This window comes from Megascapheus bottae, chromosome 7 (assembly GCF_031878675.1).
Source record: "Megascapheus bottae isolate mThoBot1 chromosome 7, mThoBot2.hap1, whole genome shotgun sequence".
Lineage (NCBI taxonomy): Eukaryota > Metazoa > Chordata > Mammalia > Rodentia > Geomyidae > Megascapheus > Megascapheus bottae.
The window spans coordinates 22424448-22442259 of NC_143515.1; the positions used below are offsets into that span (position 1 = coordinate 22424448).

Consider the following 17812-nt stretch of genomic DNA (forward strand, 5'->3'; position numbering starts at 1 on the left):
AACTCAAGGACAGTGCTTAGGCCCTAAATTCAAGCCCAGGGACAGGTGTACACACACACACACACACACACACACACAGAGCAGATAAAACTGTACAAGTAGAAAATACAGTTGGTTACAAAGATTATGATCCAAAATCCCTCAGTATGTTCACTGACTACATTTTAAAGAAGACGAAAAGTGCCAAGAATTCAGTATAGAGAAGGAACAATCATGGAACTAGGTCTCAAGGACAGCCAGGGTTCTAGGGCAGAGACAGAGGTTAAATTTGATGGGAAAGAGACCTGTTCGCCCACTCTGCCCCTTCTCCATTCTACTGGTCCAAGAAAGAAGGAGTGGAGGAAGAGTACAGGCTCAGAGCATCATTAACTAAAGACAACAAATTTTAGTAAGCTGGGAAAATGACCATGAATATGAGAGAAAGACAAATGGGTAGGCAGAAAACAGAACAAAAGGATGAGGGCTTTGAGGGAGGTGTCGTATTTTGGAAGAAGAGTGATGGTGTGAATGTGCCAGTTGGGATCCATGAGTTGCCCTTAAGCCTGAAGAAAGGAGGTTCACAGAAGAACCAAATAAATATTCTTTGAAGAAGTGTCCTGTTGGCAGGGATTTCATTTAGTGGCAAGATTCAAAGGGAAGAGTTAACATCTTAGGCAGTGATAAATGTAGGGCTTGGTGGGATCACTTGACTTTAGAATGTTAGGGTGCACTCTGGCTTCAAAGATGGCCCAAGACTGTATACATGTTTTGGTGGCATCCCCAAATAAAGGACTTTGTTCTGGGCTCCCAAAAACACCAATGTGAAGTCAGGGTCCCAGAGAATATGAGGCCATTCCTGGGATAGATTGACTCCCAAGACCTTCACATCTCCTATGCAAATCCACCTCCAGCAAGTGAAAATAGATGGCTCATATCTCTGAGCCAATCTGAATCTAGGTGGGCACAAGTGTTCTTTCCAAAGAGAAGGGCAGAAATCCTCAGGGCACAGACAGAAAAAGAAATCAAGGGAAGTAATAACTATTCCCTACTGACAATGGAGGCAGCGATGATGTCCACACCAATAATGACCGCTCAGTCTCAAGTAAGCAAGAGCAAATTCCTCTGGACCCGAGTTCATCAGGTACGTGTGATTCCATCTTCCTCTCAGCTTCACCCTGAAAAGGCTTCTCATTTCTGCTAGGAATGAAACTCCCACTAGGCCATGAAAACCCTAGGCCATGAAACTCTCAGATTTCATCCAAGTAGCCCCCACAGGGCAAGGAACTCCAAGGGGTGGGGATGAGAGTAGGAAGGGCTCTCCCTGTATATTCTAGAATGAGTTCTCAAATCCTCAGGTGATTTGGACAAGTTCACCACCAATTCATGCAGCATCCTGAAAGAATTTCAAGTCTGAGTAGAGCCCAAGTGGCCAGACAAGTTCACCCCATCAGCCTGAGGAAATGAGACACCTACCATCTTAGAGTATGCTCTCATCTCTTCCAGAACATGGGGAAAGAGAGAGCCACACAGGCACCCACAGAGGCAAGCAGCCACCGGTGTCTCCAGGCACCTGCCACCCCCAGCTCAGATGTCAACCCCTCCTCGACACAGACACTGTGTCACACACACCCACTCATCATGACCTTCTCTGCATCACTCTCTCCATATAGTTTGCCGCATTTAATATTGCATTGTGTTTTTATTGATTACATTTTGCCCCACCCCCACACAACTACCTTTGGAGCTTCTTTATGAGATGCCATATCCTAGTACTCAATAAATATATTATTTGGAAAAGTTGTGCTGGGATGTGGTAGAGCTAAGTTGACTTGAAAATGACAGTGGGAAATTCAGGGCAATGCATTCCCACTGCCACAGGTTGAGCAGAACCCTAACTTCCTTTCTGAAGACTCACTACCTCCAGAATCTCCAGAGTCTCCAGCTCCCTAGCCAGATCACCCCACCCCACAACAGTTCTCATTGCTTCTTATGGAACAGAGCTGGGGCTGGCTCATTGCTGGGCTCTGCCATGACCTGCATGGGCTGGTTGTTCAGGGCAGCCTCGCGCATCTTGTGGTACATGAATTCATTCTGGCGAAACATACGCAGCTCCATCTCTGTCTGCATCCGCATTCCCTGTAGGACACAGATCCACCATGAGCAATATAACAAGCCTTCAGGGCATGGTCCCTGACCTACCTTACAGTAAATAACTCCCAGCCACAGACATTCATTCCTGCTTCTTTAGAACACATGCACACAAACACACACACACACACACACACACACACACACACACACACACACACACTGTCGTTCTATGTCTTGGGTAGTGTGCCCCTTTTTATTAGGGAGAATGAGTCAGACCCCTGAGAGAGCAGCTGGAGGGACTGTTTGGGGCAGAGAATGTTTATTCTCAGAAACTATCAAATGGGCACCTAGAGTTGAACCTAAGATCATATTCTAGGACCTCAAGCCAAGCATGTAATCACTTCAGTCTTGTTCTCCAGAAACAGATAAGATTCCTTTGTGCCTTATAGTGGGTTGGAGAAACTATAGGATACAGAACACACAAAAAAATCTTTTTCCCCTATGTGTCCATTCAACTATTCATCAAATACCAGATATTGTTAAGTTGCTGAGGATTCTACAGAGGTTAAGACTGACAAAGATCACTTTTTTGCCAGTCCTGGAGCTTGAACTCAGGGCCTGAGCACCGTCCTGGGGCTTTCTCAAGGCTAGAGCTCCACCACTTGAGCTACAGCACCACTTCTGGCTTTTTCTATGTATGTGGTACTGAGGAATCAAACCTGCACCTTCATGCATGCTAGACAAGCACTCTACCAGTAGGCCACACACTCGGCCCCCAAAGAGCACTTTTGACAAGCTTAATCTATTGGGTATGACGTTAGTAATTTTCCCCTTTCTGCCCACCATTTAGTCCTCCCATCTATTTTGAGAGCTGGGTTATTATTTCCATTTTATAGATGAAGAAACTGGAGAACTGATTAGGAAAAGGACAGAAACACCTGAGTTCATACTAATTCTAAATGGAGCCACTCTTCAATGCATTTTATGACAACATCTGCCTGCTTTCCCCTGTCTGCATCCCCTGGGAACAGCTTGTCCAAGCAAGTAGCCCTTCAAAGCACAAAGGGAATCAGTAGCTTTTAAGATCACACTACTTACACACTACGAGTGCCAGTGGATCACGCTTAAAATTTTAGCTATTCAGGAGGCTCAGATGTAGAGGATCATGTTTTGAAGCCAGCCTGGGCAAAAGAGTGCTCGATCCTATCTCCAAATTAACCAGCAAAAGGCTGGACTGATGGTATAACTCAAGTGGCAGAGTGACAACCTAGCAAGCGCTTGGCCCTGAGTTCAACTCATTGAACCTCATTGCAATCTTTTAGGCTCATCCACTTGATATTTGCAAAATCAGAAGACTAGACAATTTCACAAGCTATTATTCCATCCCAATTTTTTTCTGTTTTCTGTTTATCTAGAGGGGGCTTATTAGTTTATTTTTATTATCCTTAAGCAGTTGTGCAAAGAAGTTTCCATTCAATGTATCTGTTTGTGAATATGAAGCATTCTGATTAATCCTGATTATCTGAGCCTATGATCACCAAGTATTTGCTAATATAGATGGCCAATGGAGCACATGAACACACTTGCACATGTGTACACACACACACATACACTCACACATTTCCTTAGTTCAGGCTTGGAGTCATCATGGATACAAGAAACTTGGGGTTCAAACCTCAGCTCTGTCATCAGCGCACTAGGTATCTATAGACAGATTACTTCCCTTCTCTGGGCCTCATTTCTGTGTTTGTAAACAAGGGCCAAAGCCTTTACAAGTTTCCTTTCGGTCTAGCTGGCAGCCTGAGAACAATGCTCAGCTCAGGTGCTCAGACAAGGCAGGGACATCCCATCCCAATTTGCTACTTGCCTCTAGGTCCTTGGTGATGGGGTGGGAGGGACCATGTGTCACCAGGAGAATGGCATAGGCTTTGCAGATCATCCCATGCCCTACTTCGATGTTACCAGCATGCCAGTTGGTCAGCCCTGCTCTCATGACAGCCATGCCCAACTGGGCATTGTTGTGGTGGTAGAGTTTCCTGCAGGATCACAGCAAGCAGTCATCAATCACCCTTACATCTGCACCTCACTTAACAACTCGTATAGTGCTTTCATAGACTAAGTGCATCTGCAGTGCACCTGCTCCTCCTGCTACTGCCGTGAGGCGTTCTTTGCCTGTAGAGGGCACTAAGGGACAAAGGACTGAGGTATCCCACACAATAACACGGAGCACTTGGGCGCCAGCCTAGGCTACTAAGACAACTTATCTTTGGAGAAGGGGCCCAGGATTGGATTCTGAGCTTGAGCATTGGAGGCTGGCACCCTCTGAAGCACCTCAGCCCACTTCCCAGAGAAGTGACGTGAAGGTCAAGGGGAAAAAATAACTTAGATGTCCTCCTCTCAGGACAGTACTGTATTTTCATGTGTGTACTGGTAGGAAATGAGATCCTATATGAAAAGTAACCCCAGTGAAAGTGGGGTGCTAGTGACTAGTGTAATCCTACAAATTCAGGGGATGAACTCTGAAAAATTAGGTTCTAGACTGAGCCGGGACAGAAAAGTTCATGAAGAGTGTATCTCCTATTAACCAGCAAAAAGCTGGAAGCAGAGGTGTGGCTCAAGTGGTAGAGAGCCAGACTTAGGTAAAAAAAAGCTAAATGAGAGCATGAAGCTCTGAGCTCAAACTGTAAAAGTAAAAAGCACAAAAGTAAATAAAATGAAAAAAAATAAAAAGCAGCAGGGTGTTGGTGGCACACACCTATAATCCTAGCTATTCAAAGCCGGGGGGGGCGGGGGGGGGCGGTGGACAGGAAAGTCTGTAGGACTTTTTTTTTTTTTGCCCAGTCCTGTGGCTTGAACTCTGGGCCTGGACATCATTCCTAGGCTCCTGGGCTCCCTTTGTTCAAGGCTAGCACTCTTCAAGGCCAGTAACAGCACCACTTCTCGCTTTTTCTGTGATTAATTGGAGATGAGAGTCTCATGGACTTCCCAGCCCAGGCTAGCTTTGAACCACAGTCCTCAGATCTCAGCCTCCAGAGTAGCTAGGAGTGCAGGCATGAGTCACTGGCACGTGGCTCATGAGATTCTTGTCTCCAGTTAACTACAAGAAAACTGGAAATGACACTTTGGCTCAGAATGGTTAGAGCACAAACCCTGAGCAAAAGAGCTCAGGGACAACTCGAGGCCCAGGCCTCAAGGTTAAGCCCCACAACTGACCAAAAAAAGAAAAAAGAAAGCAGAAAGTCACTTAAATAACACATGAACAGCGATGACTAATAGGCTTCATCTGGATGATCCATTCTAACTGCCATTCGTGTTTGGAGAAGCACAATAAAAAGATTCCGTTGAAAACACGGCCATGACTGATTACTGTGATGCCTGCTTGTGGGTGCAGCTGGAAGGGCAGCTGTGTGTGTGTGTGTGTGTGTGTGTGTGTGTGTGTGTGTGTGTGTGTGTGTGTGTGATCCATTTGCCATCCCTGGAATAGACATGCTTCCAGGAGACCCGGGATCATCACCTACATGTAGCCATCCACCATCCTCTTGGCATAGTGTGCAGCCTCTTCGAAGGCCTGCAGGTAGGAGAGGACCTCTGACACCATGCTCAGCATCCTCAGTGTGTAGAGATTGGTATCGACGAACACTGGCTCCTGCCTCTCCAGGCATTCCCGGCACAGCCTCACAACCTGGAGTGAGAAAGTCTGTCTATCACCACTGCACCAGAGTACACGCTCACTTCCCAGACCATATGTCAAGACAACACTGGGCACTCATTCTTTTTTGTTGTGGTTTTTGTACCAGGATGTTGTACCTGCTAGGCAAACACTTTTGTCACTATGCTACATCCTAGCGCTTAGACACTTTGCTCTTTGAAGGTTGGGAATATTGATGACAGAGATAGGACAGCCAGGCTTGTGTTTTGCACAGCTAAATGGCCGTGTCTGGCTAAGACAGAGGGATGGGAAGGGAAATATGGGATCGAGGATGATATGGCAGAGTTAGAAGCTTTCAAAATGTATGTGCGTGTGTATATAGTTATACACATATACATATGTATATATACATAAATATGCAAATAGGTACACAGTGAAAATACATTACTATGATTTGGTTAAGTATCCGCCAAGGCCCACATGTTAAAGGTTTGATTGCCTGGCTATGGTGATACTGTAAGGTAGACATGAAGAGGAAAGAAGAGAGAGGGATGAGGCCTATGGAAGTACACTGATTAGTATAACTCCTAACTCTACCCTTGACATCAACTAACCATATTATAGCACTTCATTCACCGACTTCATTTAACCTGAAAGAACTGCTAGGAAGAAAGAAGTATGTCCTGGGTCGGTCACCTCAGGAAAGAGTCATGCTTGTGCAAAGAAAAGAAGAGAGCAAAGAGGAGAGCAAAGAGAAAAGCAAATAAAAATGAAGAAAAAAATAACCTCATATATTGTCATGTCCTACTGGCAGCTAATATTGGAGAGGAAAAACGTACCAATTGATGGTCCCTGTGTTTGTCTGTAGACCGGATGAGTCCTACCTTGAAGGTGTTAGACACAGAAATTAACTTCCACCAGGTTCATTCCAAGCAACTTCTCTGAAAGCTCATGTTTGGCCTTCAATTTTGACTGCACATTGAAATCACCTGAGAGCTTTAAAAGTCTAGAGAAGGTGGGTCCCACTCTAAGAATCCTGGTAAAGTTGTTCTGGGTAGGGGTCTGGCAATGAGGAGCTCTCAAAGGTGAGTACAGTGCGCATCCAGGTGTGAGTCCCTGGTGCATTCAGAGCCCAAGTTAAATGCCTGGTTGTTACAAATGGGAAATTGTATTCATATGGGAATCCAGTTATAGGGAAGCAAGCAACCGACTCTCAGTGTGTCCCATTGTCACAGCCATCCCTCTGTTTTCAATGCCACCTGAACTGTCACAAATGCCTCAAGCATACTGGTCAGGCTGCCTCTGCTCTCCTCAGATCTAGTTTCAGTGGACTAAGCAGTCATTGAGAACACATCTCTCACAGGTATTGAACGTTTAAAGGCATAACGAGTCATGTTTCATAAGGTGCATTTTCCAGCAAAACAACCTGTTCAGTATCTTCCCTATCATCACCCCAAATCCTCACTTAACTAGAGAGCCCCATCTATATCCATCCTCAAGCCTGCCCCCTTTTACCTTCCCTGTAAAGTCTTCTTACCTCATGATACAAACCCTCAGAGCGAGCCTTATCTATTTTTTCCAATGTGTCTTTTGAGAATTGTATCATCTCCTTCACCACTTCAGGTGAGGGCTGAAAAAGAAAGAGACACCGAGATGGAGACGTATTAGCAAAGAAACTCATTCTGTCTCTGAGTAGCCATTGAGTTACATTCAATGTAAGTCAAGATGGATGTCTTTCTCGTTCTGAATATCTCAACTCAAGTGAGCTAAAGACCTCAGTGGTTTTCCAGCTTCCTCTTCACTCTTCTAACACATGTTGTTTTCTAGATCACATTCCAGAACCTTGCTTAGTTGACCAATCCCAGTCTGGACTCACTTTTGAGGTTTTGGACTCAAGTACTAAAATTGATATTGATTCCTTGATGTGTTTTCTCTAGCATTTGGGATTCAGATGTGTCACCTGATATAATTGCCATTCCATCTCTTTGCTTCAAGTTAACCACACATACTGAAGACACCTCTTGTGTTTTTCATCTTTAACCCATGAAACTAGCAACCATAGAATAAAACACAAAGCTTGAAGACTTGATTAGAAATCAAGCTCCAGTTTTCCCTTGGAGCTCATCAGAGAACGCTCTTAGGATTACAGTCATCCAAATTCTTCTGTCTTAGTAATCATCTGTTTTTGTTATTTGTTGATGTTGTTGTTGCTTTGTCGGTCATGGGTCTTGAACTCTGGCCCTGGGCTTTTTCACTCAAACCTAGTGCTTTGCCACTTTGATCCACAGCTTCCCATCTAAATTTTTGGTGATTAATTGGAGATGAGAATTTCACAAACTATCTTGCTCAAGTTAGTTTCAAACCACAGTCCTCAGAAGTCAGCCTCCTGAGTAGCTAAGATTACAGGTATGAGCCACGCACTCATTTTATATATCATTTTATTTATCTCAGTTTGTTTACTCCTCATAATATCATGTAGTGGATGAGAAGGATGAGAAGACTGACTGATTCTTTACATGGAAACCATTAGTCAATGTAGTGTCAGGTCACTAGCTAGGACCCATCAAATACTTTGCTCTGTGCACCACCCCATGCCTCCTCCCCAAACGGTACAGGCCCATTGCTTAGCTGTGGCTCCTGAAGAAGACAGCCACAAATACCCAGCAGCAGAGAGGCGTGTACCTTGGGGTCTTCCTTCACCCCCAGGAAGAGGTCATCCTTCAGCCCTTTTTGACAGTGCTCACATGTGCAGTCAAAGTAGTACTGCTTCTTCAGCTGCTTCTTCCGCTCCTCGCTGACATTGAGGAAGTCGATGTAGGACACTGTCAGCTCCTCTCCTTCACAGATCTTGCCCAGGGCCCGGAGTTCAATTCTAGAGCAGGGTAAAAAGGAAAAAGTGCAGGCACAGCAGCATGGCACCTGGGCTCTGCAAGGCTTCCAGGAGTCAAGTCTCAAATACAAACGTGTTCCCTGACGTGTGGAAATGTGGCCTAAAGCACAGTTCTCTAAATTATTCCACTCTCCACACTATTTAAGTCTGCTACATTCTGTGAGGTTGCTTGTTTATTTGTTTGTGGAATCAGCTCTAATAGAATCTCAGTAGAGGGCTGGACTTGTTTATAAAGATCACACAGCTGGGCCGGGAGTTTGGCCTAGTGGTTAAAGTGCTTGCCTAGCATGCATGAAGACCCGGGTTCGATTCCTCGGTACCACATACATTGAAAAAAGCCGGAAGTGGTGCTGAGGCTCAAGTGGTAGAGCTCTAGCCTTGAGAAAGTCCAAGGACAGTGCTCAGGCCCTGAGCTCAAGCCCAGGACTGGCAAAAAAAAAAAAAAGATCACACAGCTTCCATGCCTACAATCATCCATGTACACTTAGCTGATTACACTGATTATGTGTAACCAGGGAAGAAAAAATAATAACATGAAAATCTCAAGCAAGAGAAGATCTATAATTTATTAATGGTTCGTTAGGAGGCTACTCCCTCAGAAACATACATTTACTTGCCCACAATCTTGGCTAATTCTGTTTCTAACTTTGACACCCTCACACTTTATACTTCAGTCTAATTTCATGTTCTGTATCAAGTCAGGAAACCTATGCCTGCTTGAGATCAGTGAAGGCATTTAAATTTAAAAAGGCTGAATCCGTAGCCTGCTACATTGTCCACATTTGTGCTTTTTAGGAGAAATGGCTTAATGGTTGAAGGTGATTAGCAATAGTGTATGGCAAATCTTAATTGCCTTCCACTCAAGATCTGACCAAATTACCCATAACACTACTCTGCTTACCTCGGAAGAATACAGAATGCAACAGAGATAAAAAGCTCTCTGAAAGAATGGCTATTCCCCTAAGCCAGACAGGAGGAGACCAGGCCAGAGCCCCTTGGCCATGCACCTCCCACCACAAGGGCAGACAAGGCCTGCAAGCTGAGTCCTATGCTGTGCTCTGTGTCCTCTCACTCCCCCAGGCACCTGGTTCCACTGTTCAGTGGGAAAGCAACTTCCAGAGAGCAAGTAGCAGAATAGAGACTAGAGATGGCATCTGACAAAGATCACTGGTCATTTCTTTACCTTTCAGAAAGGTTAAATTAGATGCCTGTAAAAGACAGGGCAGAGTCCCCAAAGTCCCCCTTTCCATGTCTTTTGAGATGAAACTAAGGAAAGCATCTGATCACTTATGCCCACAATCCTTTTCTCTGAACCAGGTGCTGTGGTTGATGAACACCTGTAATCTAGGCACTTGGGAGACTGAGGGAAGAGAATCCCAAGTTCAGAGCCAGTCTAGACTACATAGTAAGATTCTGTCACACAATAAATAACTAACTAAATAAATAACTAAAAACTTCCTTTAGGGCCAGGAATTTGGCCTGGTGGTAGACTGCTTGCTTAGCCAGCATGAAGACCCCGGTTCGATTCCTTGGTACCACATACATAGAAAAAAGCTGGAAGTGGTACTGTGGCTCAAGTGGTAGAGTTCTAGCCTTGAGAAACCTCAAGGACAGTGCTCAGGCCCTGAGTTCAGTCCCCAAGACTGACAAAAAAAATCCTTTACGTGAAATATACTGACATGCCATTAATGAGGTAAATTTGTATCAAAACTGAGGAAGAGCCTGGGAAAATCTAAATATTTGTTCACTTTCTGTTCTGATTTATTTGCTTATTTATTTATTTATTTTAGTACTTGACTTGGAACTCAGAGTTTTGCAATTGCTAGACAGGTGTTTAACCACTTGAGCCATGCCCCACTCCCTTTTCTTTCCTTTCTTTCTTTCCCAGTCCTAATTCAGGCAGGAGTGGATACTAAAGAGATTTAAACACACACACACACACACACACACACACACACACACACACACACACAGAAGAGGAAGGCGCACTGATTCCCATTACATCTCTCAATATTTCTAAGCCCCAGACTCATTTCACACACAGGGCCACTGACACCAGAGAGGTAAGCAACTTCTCTGAAGGTCTCACAGCACTTGGACAACAGAGACAGGATGAGAAGACAGGTGTCATTCATGCTTCCACAAGTCACACCAGTCTTGCCTGACAGTTTCCAGCTGTTTCTTTTCTGTGATACATGCATGGAAAAAGAAATATAGCCAATCGGCTACCTTCTAGGAATCTATGACTATCCTAAGTAGCTCTATGTGAGCCGCTCTGGGGAAAGTGTGGAGGCTGCATGGCTGGAGTTTGGCAGATTCTTCAAATGGTATTAAAGAGTTTCCAAAACTAAATTAACTTGAAATAATTTAAATATGAGAAATGCATCTAGGTCCATGCATTGTCATATACAGGTGTGTGGGTCCACAATTACAACCCATAAATTGGAAACATAAATAATTGAAAATGTATTTAATATGTCTAACCTGCCAAACATCATAGCAGATCCCAACCTGCCTTAAATGCAGTCATTTAATTAATTGAACAAAATTACTTAACGCAAGGCTTATTATATAATCAAGTGCTTTCATTAATTGAGCAAAAATATCTTAAATTAGGGACCACCTTACTTGGTGAGGGCTGACAAACTGTGTTTAAAATAGGCATTGTAGTAGTTGGGAGAGGAAGGTTTCAGCACAAGCCCTTCCTCTAATTAGCTTCTGTGGGTAATCATTTCCCCACGCCAGACCCAGAGCTCTTCCACCTCCAACACTGCAATTCTATAATTCAGCAAACGGAGTACAAGTAGGTGACTAAGTGTTGCTTCCAGAGATCAGGAAGCCACAGAGATTTAGAACTAGAAAAGTCCCTAGAGATGCTGACCCAGTCTTGACTTTCCCTTTACAAGCGTGAAACCCAAGCTCAGGAGACAATGCCATACATTCTAAGTCACATGCAGAACTTGACACAGATGCTTCAACCATTCCCACCTCTCTCCAAAGCATGCACTATTTTGTCCCTAAACCAAAGACCAGGCTAAGCAAAAGACCCATCAGTGGCCATATTGTTATTACAAAAAGTAAAAAGTAATATAGGCATCAGTGGCTCACTCCTGTAATCCTCACTGCTCAGGAGGCTGAGATCTAAGGATCACTGTTTGAAGCCAATCTAGACAGAAAGTTCACGAGAACCTTATGTCCAGTTAACCAGCAAAAAGTCAGAAGTGGAATGTGTCTTAAGTGGTAGAGCAGCAGTCTTGAGTGAAATCAAGTGAGAAGACAAGGCCCTGAGTTCAAGCCCCAGTTATAGTGCATGCACACATACGTGCGCGTGCACACACTCTCTCTCTCTCTCTCTCTCTCTCACACACACACACACACACACACAAGTAAAATGCCACCTAAATGCAATTTCCAAAAACAGTAAGCGTGCAAGCATGTTTACCAAAATATCATAGTTATGAGTGCTCTTCTCAGAGCACAGTCTAGGTAAAAATTTGAAGTTATAAACACAGTCCTTTAGTAAGTCAATAGCAACAGCAGTTCAGGGTAATAACAGGGCTTTGCTAAGGTGGTCCAGACTAGAGGATTCATGCTGAGAGGCTGAGGAAGTGAAAAACATGAGAAAGAAAGGAAGCACAAGAAAACAAAGGCAAGGCAGGCAGTGGTGGGTGGGTGAGAAATCAATGGTTAATTTCAATGCATTAAAACTATGTCATCACTCAATGAAGACCAGACACTGGAGTGCAGGATATGACAGATGGATGACAGCCAGTGACATGAGTGAGGGGTGGTCCCAGCAAACCAGGCAAGTGAGGGACATGGGTCAGAGGGACAGGGATGCTGGAAAAGACTGACGCACCTCATCTGGGTGTGAAACATGGATTTCACTGCCTCATGACTGAAAGACAAAACAGACACCCGAATGCAAGTCAGTACTATCGGCTAACCTGGTGCATAGCATCGTGGGTCACACAGTCAAAGCCTTGGCCATCCTGGTAATTATCCCAGCCCCTCCTAGCAAGGCTCATACAGCAGAATGCAATCTGGTATATCAAGGAATTACCCTGGATTTGGAATGCGAAGTGCTAGATTAAAAGTTTCTTGGCAGGGCCGGGAGTTTGGCCTAGTGGTTAAAGTGCTTGCCTAGCATGCATGAAGACCTGGGTTCGACTCCTCGGTACCACATACCTAGAAAAAAGCCAGAAGTTGTGCTGAGGCTCAAGTGGTAGAGCGCTAGCCTTGAGGAAGTCCAAGGACAGTGCTCAGGCCCTGAGTTCAAGCCCAGGACTGGCCAAAAAAAAAAAAAAGTTTCTTGGCATAGAACGCATGACTTCCCCTCCCTGGGCTTCTGTGTCTCACCTGTTGGAAGCTAATGAAACTGTCATACTGGGTGTTTGTGGCTAACACCTATAGTCTTAGCTATGTAGGAGGCTGAGATCTAAGATCTGAGTCTATGAGACTTTTTATTTCCAATTAACCAGCAAAAATCAAAAAGTGGAGCTGTGCTCAAGTGGTTGAATGACAGCCTTGAGCAAAAAAAGCAAAGGGGCAGAGTCCAAACTCTGACTTCAAGCTCAGGTACTGGAGAGAGAGAGACAGAGAGACAGAGACAGAGACAGAGACAGAGAGACAGAGAGAGAGACAGAGAGACAGAGACAGAAAGACTGTTAAGAGACAACCTACGATGCTAAGAAGTGTTGTTCTTGTCCCATTGACAAGCATCCTGGATGATTTAACATGGCTTCTTGGGGATGAATATTTTGGGAATGAGAGTATCTTAGGGAGAATTTTCATTGCAAATGGAGACTGATTGGGTCACACAGGCAATGTGTAGAAATTGTTGGAGTTAGAATTAGGCCCCCAATACTATGTTCAGGGTTATTTCCAGGCAGCTAGGCAGTGGCTGTGAAGACCACTTCTCTTATACAAAAACCAAGAATCCCAAATAAATGCAAAGAAGCCAAAGCACACATGCCAAAAATGACCTGAAGAAAGGTCAATGGTTACACATAGTGACAAGAAGAGCCTAGGACCCCATCACTTAAGGAAGGCCATCTAGAAAGTTGGACCCTGTATATTACTAAATTGAATTTGCCCTCTGCTAACTAGGCTAAACATGGACTACAGGTCTGTTGGATGATTCCATGAAGTCCAGTCAAATGACCCAGAGATCATCTCTAAGAGCAAAAGCAATAAATATAGTTCAGACCTCCTTCCTTAGATTTTTCCAATTTGAGCCATGGACAAAACCAGGTGCTTGGGGCTGGGAATGTGGCATAGTGGTAGAGTGCTTGCCTAGCATGCGTGAAGCCCTGGGTTAGATTCCTCAGTATCACATAAACAGAAAAGTCCAGAAGTGGTATTGTGGTAGAAAGCTAGCCTTGAACAAAAAGCTCAGGGACAGTGCCCAGGCCCTGAGTTCAAGCCCCAGGACTGGAGGAGAGGGGCAGAAATACAGGCACTCAGCATTTCAATTCATCCCTCTCCATTTGTGTCCCATCCTCAGGTCCTTCATTTGTGTCATCCTCAGGGCAGAGGGCTAGATTGTGAGGGCCACATAGCCCAGTCTCCTTTGTTCTCTGGCCTCCTGTGCTATAGACCTTGACTGATTGCCGTTCTTGTTCAATTCCTAAATCCTGTGTATATTTCTGTTGTTTTCATTAAACTCTCTGTGGATAGACACCTTTGAATGTACCTTCCAGCATATTCTTTTGCCAGGTCCTTCTTAATCATTCACTGGTGTAGTTTCTAGATAAGTAATCACAAGCTTCAGGTTTATAGAGTAGTCATTACAGGTTTGTCCAACACACTAAAGCTGCCTCGAGAAACACACATATTTAAAACTGATCCCAGTGGCATTCCCTACTCTCCACCTCAGTTTTCCTCTCCCAGCCACAGTTAATCTAGAATGAGATTTGGAGTTGCTGAACACTGGATATCCATGGCTCAAGGTCAGATTCAAGTCTGACTCCTGAACCAATGGAGAACCCAGTGTCCTCCTCCCCATCTCATACCCCAGATGCAGTACTCACTTGCCGTTGTTGAATATGACTGTACAGTTGGGCCAGCAGTCGTGGTTCACCAGGCCCAGGTTGGGGAAGATGCCCACACCCACTGCCTGCAGGCCTCTCTGGTCACTGAGGGTGAAGCCATTGCAGTTAATCTATCCAGAAGAAAGGATGAAAGAGACAGTCAGCAGCTGACGACTGGGCAGAGCACCAGCCCACGTTGTGTTTCAGAAGTCTGAAACCTGGAAAACTCCGTGTTGGCCCGGAGATGCTTAGAGAGTCTGGAAACAATCTCTTGCTCTCTGTGGGACTCCAAATAACCAACAAAATGAGCGCCACAAAAGGTAACACCACTATGGAAGCTCTCAGTGGCTATGTTCTAAAAGGGCCAAAGATGGAAATGTTGAATCCCTTTTTCCATATTTGGGTTTTACAGGAGGACTGCTCTGTGCCTTTGTTTCCTGCCGACTTGCCTGCCAGTGTGTATGTGCACATGTGTGTCATGTACTTGTCTATGTGTTCCAGTACAGTCAAGTGCATGTGTACACACATGAGTGCACAAGTAGAGGCCTTAGCACCAGGCAGATTGCTTCTAGACCTCCCTTGGGCATCTGCTAATCAGGCAGCCTTCAGATTACAAAACTTCTCTAGTTCCAGGTCTGCCTATGAAATAAGAATATTACAAAAACTAACCTTACCTTTTACGATAAAGATTGCCTAGAAAAATGTCACATGGGAAGCTGAGATGACACATTTGCATATCACTATGGCTCATGGTGCTTAGACAGTTTATTTGGTGAAACCTTATTATGTATGCCTCTGTGAAGCTATTTTTGGAGGCTAAGATTAATGTTAAATGGCAAACTTTGTGTAAAGCAGACTGTCCTCCCCGTTAAGGGTGGGCCTAATCTAATCAGATCTCTTTTGTCTTTTTTGTCAGTCTTGGGGCTTGACCTCGGGGCCTGGGTGCTGTCTCTGAGATTTATTTTGGTCAAGTCTAGTGCTCTACCACTTTGAGCCATAGTTCCACTTCTGGTTTTCTGGTAGTCAATTGGAGATAAGAGTCTTACAGATTCTTTTCAAAGCTAGCTGGGTCTAGCTTTGAACTGTGCTCCTCAGATCTCAGCCTCCTGAGTAACTAGGATTACAGGCATGAACCTGTAGATGAGAGATCAACTTTCCTGAGCAAGAAGGAATTGTGTCAGAGGAAGGCCTTTGAACAAGCTGCAGCTCTTCCTTAGTTGCCCAACCCGAATGAATGCATGAACTGACTTCTTAAAATAAAAATCTCTACCTTTTTTCTGCATTTGTTATGCTGTTGTTCCTGTTACTATAACCTCCTTCTTCAGTGCCATCACCATCACCACGTAAGGTGTGGCCCACCACATGCAAGCCATCCTCACAGACCCACCCACACACCACAAAACCCAAGGCCTCAGGCTCCCGATCCACTAGGCTCCCCACATCTCCTGAACTCCTGTGGCCCTGTTTGCTCTGTCCTTTCAGCCAGGAAAGCCTGACTCACTGATGTTCCTCAAACATCCTGCCTAGAAGACTTGAAAAAGGGCCTTCTTTCTAAGTGACCATTATGGTAGACCATAATAAGGACCAAGTCTTTGTTTTCAGGAAAAAACTGAGAAAGTGCAGGTAGACTGGAAGAAACCTTTTGACTGGACAATGCCAGCTGTCACCATGGCCCCTGTTTTATTAAGAAAGCATACCCTGGGCTGGGAGTTTGGCCTAGTGGCAGAGTGCTTGCCTAGCATGCACAGAGACCTGGGTTTGAGTCCTTGGTACCACATACATAGAAAAAGCCCGAAATGGTGCTGTGGCTCAAGTGGCAGAGTGCTAGCTTTGAGGAAAAAGCCCAAGGACAGTGCTCAGACCCTGAGTTCAAGCCCTAGGACTGGCACCAAAAAAAAAAAAAAAAAAGATAGAAAGAAAGAAAAAAAAAGCATACCCTAAGAACTTAAAAAAAAAAACAAAACTTTTTTTGGTCAGTTGTGGGGTTTGAACTCAGGGCCTAGGCGCTATCCCTGAGCTTCTTTGTGCTCAAGACTAGTGCTCTACCACTTGAACCTCAGCACTACTTCCAGTTTGAGTAGTTTGTTGGAAATAAAGAGTCTCAAGGGGACTGTTCTGCCAAAGCTGGCTTTAAACGGCAATCCTCAGATCTCAGCCTCCTGAGTAGCTAGGATTATAGGGGTGAGTCATCAGCATCCAGCTTGATTTTTTTTAAATTAGGTCATTTAAGGTTCTGTCAGAAGGGCCAGCACGTATTTTAGCTAAATCTGAGAAGTACAGGGCAGATTTCAACAGTCCTTGGCTGCCTGGGTTAGCCATTGACAAGAGGGCAGAGGAAGGCGCTGGAGGAGGGAGGGAGGACAAGGAACCAGGGCCCAGGACCATACCACTCCAAAAATGTGAGAGATATACTGCATGCTGAACTGCTGGCTCTGGGACGGCCAATACTGCAGGAACGTGTCCACATCCATCCGAAGCTCCTTCTGCTCCTCCTCCCCAAAGTTCTCCACGTGGTTCTGCAAGTCATCCACCGACACCAGGCAGCCCTCGGTGAGCCCCGTGCCCTCTCTCTCCACCCGCCACATGATGCGGGCAGCCAGTCTGTGGAAAGAGCAGACTTGGTCTGAAAAGCTATGCCTACCACATGGTCCTGCAGTTCTGCATTGGACAAACACCAAGTACATAAGGCACACCAGGCAGTATGGGACTCTTGAACTAAACAAACAACCTGTCATGATGCTTCTTATGATTGAGGAGATGCCAGTAAACAAATTTGTTTTGAGTGGTGTCAAGTGCTGGGCAGAAAATAAAGGAGGTGACAAGACAGAGAAGAAATAAATGGCTTGGCCTGAAAGGAAGAACAGCGAGAAGATGCAGGCGGCTTAGTACAGGAGAAAGGAGTGGAGAGCTGGAACTGGATCACCCAGGTCCTGGGGACATGGAGAGGGGCAGCAGGCAGGGCCTCTCCTGACCATACGGCTTATTGATAGAGAGCGGGGTAAGTTGTGCCTGGTCTTAATACTCTCTATCACACCTCCAGAGGTACTTGGAAGACAAAAGAAGGTTACAGATATCCATATCCTGTGTGTGGGGTGTGTGTGTGTGTGTATGTGTGTGTGTGTGTGTGTATACGTGCACGCATGTGCACGCGCACTGGTACCAGAGCTTGAA

The 17812-nt window shown here is 45.0% G+C and overlaps 1 protein-coding gene across 1 annotated transcript in view; it reads right to left on the reverse strand.

The window, feature by feature from the left end:
- Nucleotides 1-1680: 1680 nt before the first annotated feature.
- Smyd1 (SET and MYND domain containing 1) overlaps nt 1681-17812 on the reverse strand; it is a 28838-nt gene continuing 12706 nt past the window's right edge. Inside the window, exons 3-10 of the mRNA XM_090336527.1 lie at nt 17029-17242; nt 14642-14772; nt 12469-12507; nt 8402-8591; nt 7257-7349; nt 5589-5752; nt 3938-4106; nt 1681-2115 (exon numbers count right to left, since the gene is read on the reverse strand). Coding sequence (XP_090192653.1) covers nt 1957-2115; nt 3938-4106; nt 5589-5752; nt 7257-7349; nt 8402-8591; nt 12469-12507; nt 14642-14772; nt 17029-17242 — 1159 coding nt within the window. The 3' untranslated portion in view covers nt 1681-1956. The remainder of the gene's footprint in view (nt 2116-3937; nt 4107-5588; nt 5753-7256; nt 7350-8401; nt 8592-12468; nt 12508-14641; nt 14773-17028; nt 17243-17812) is intronic.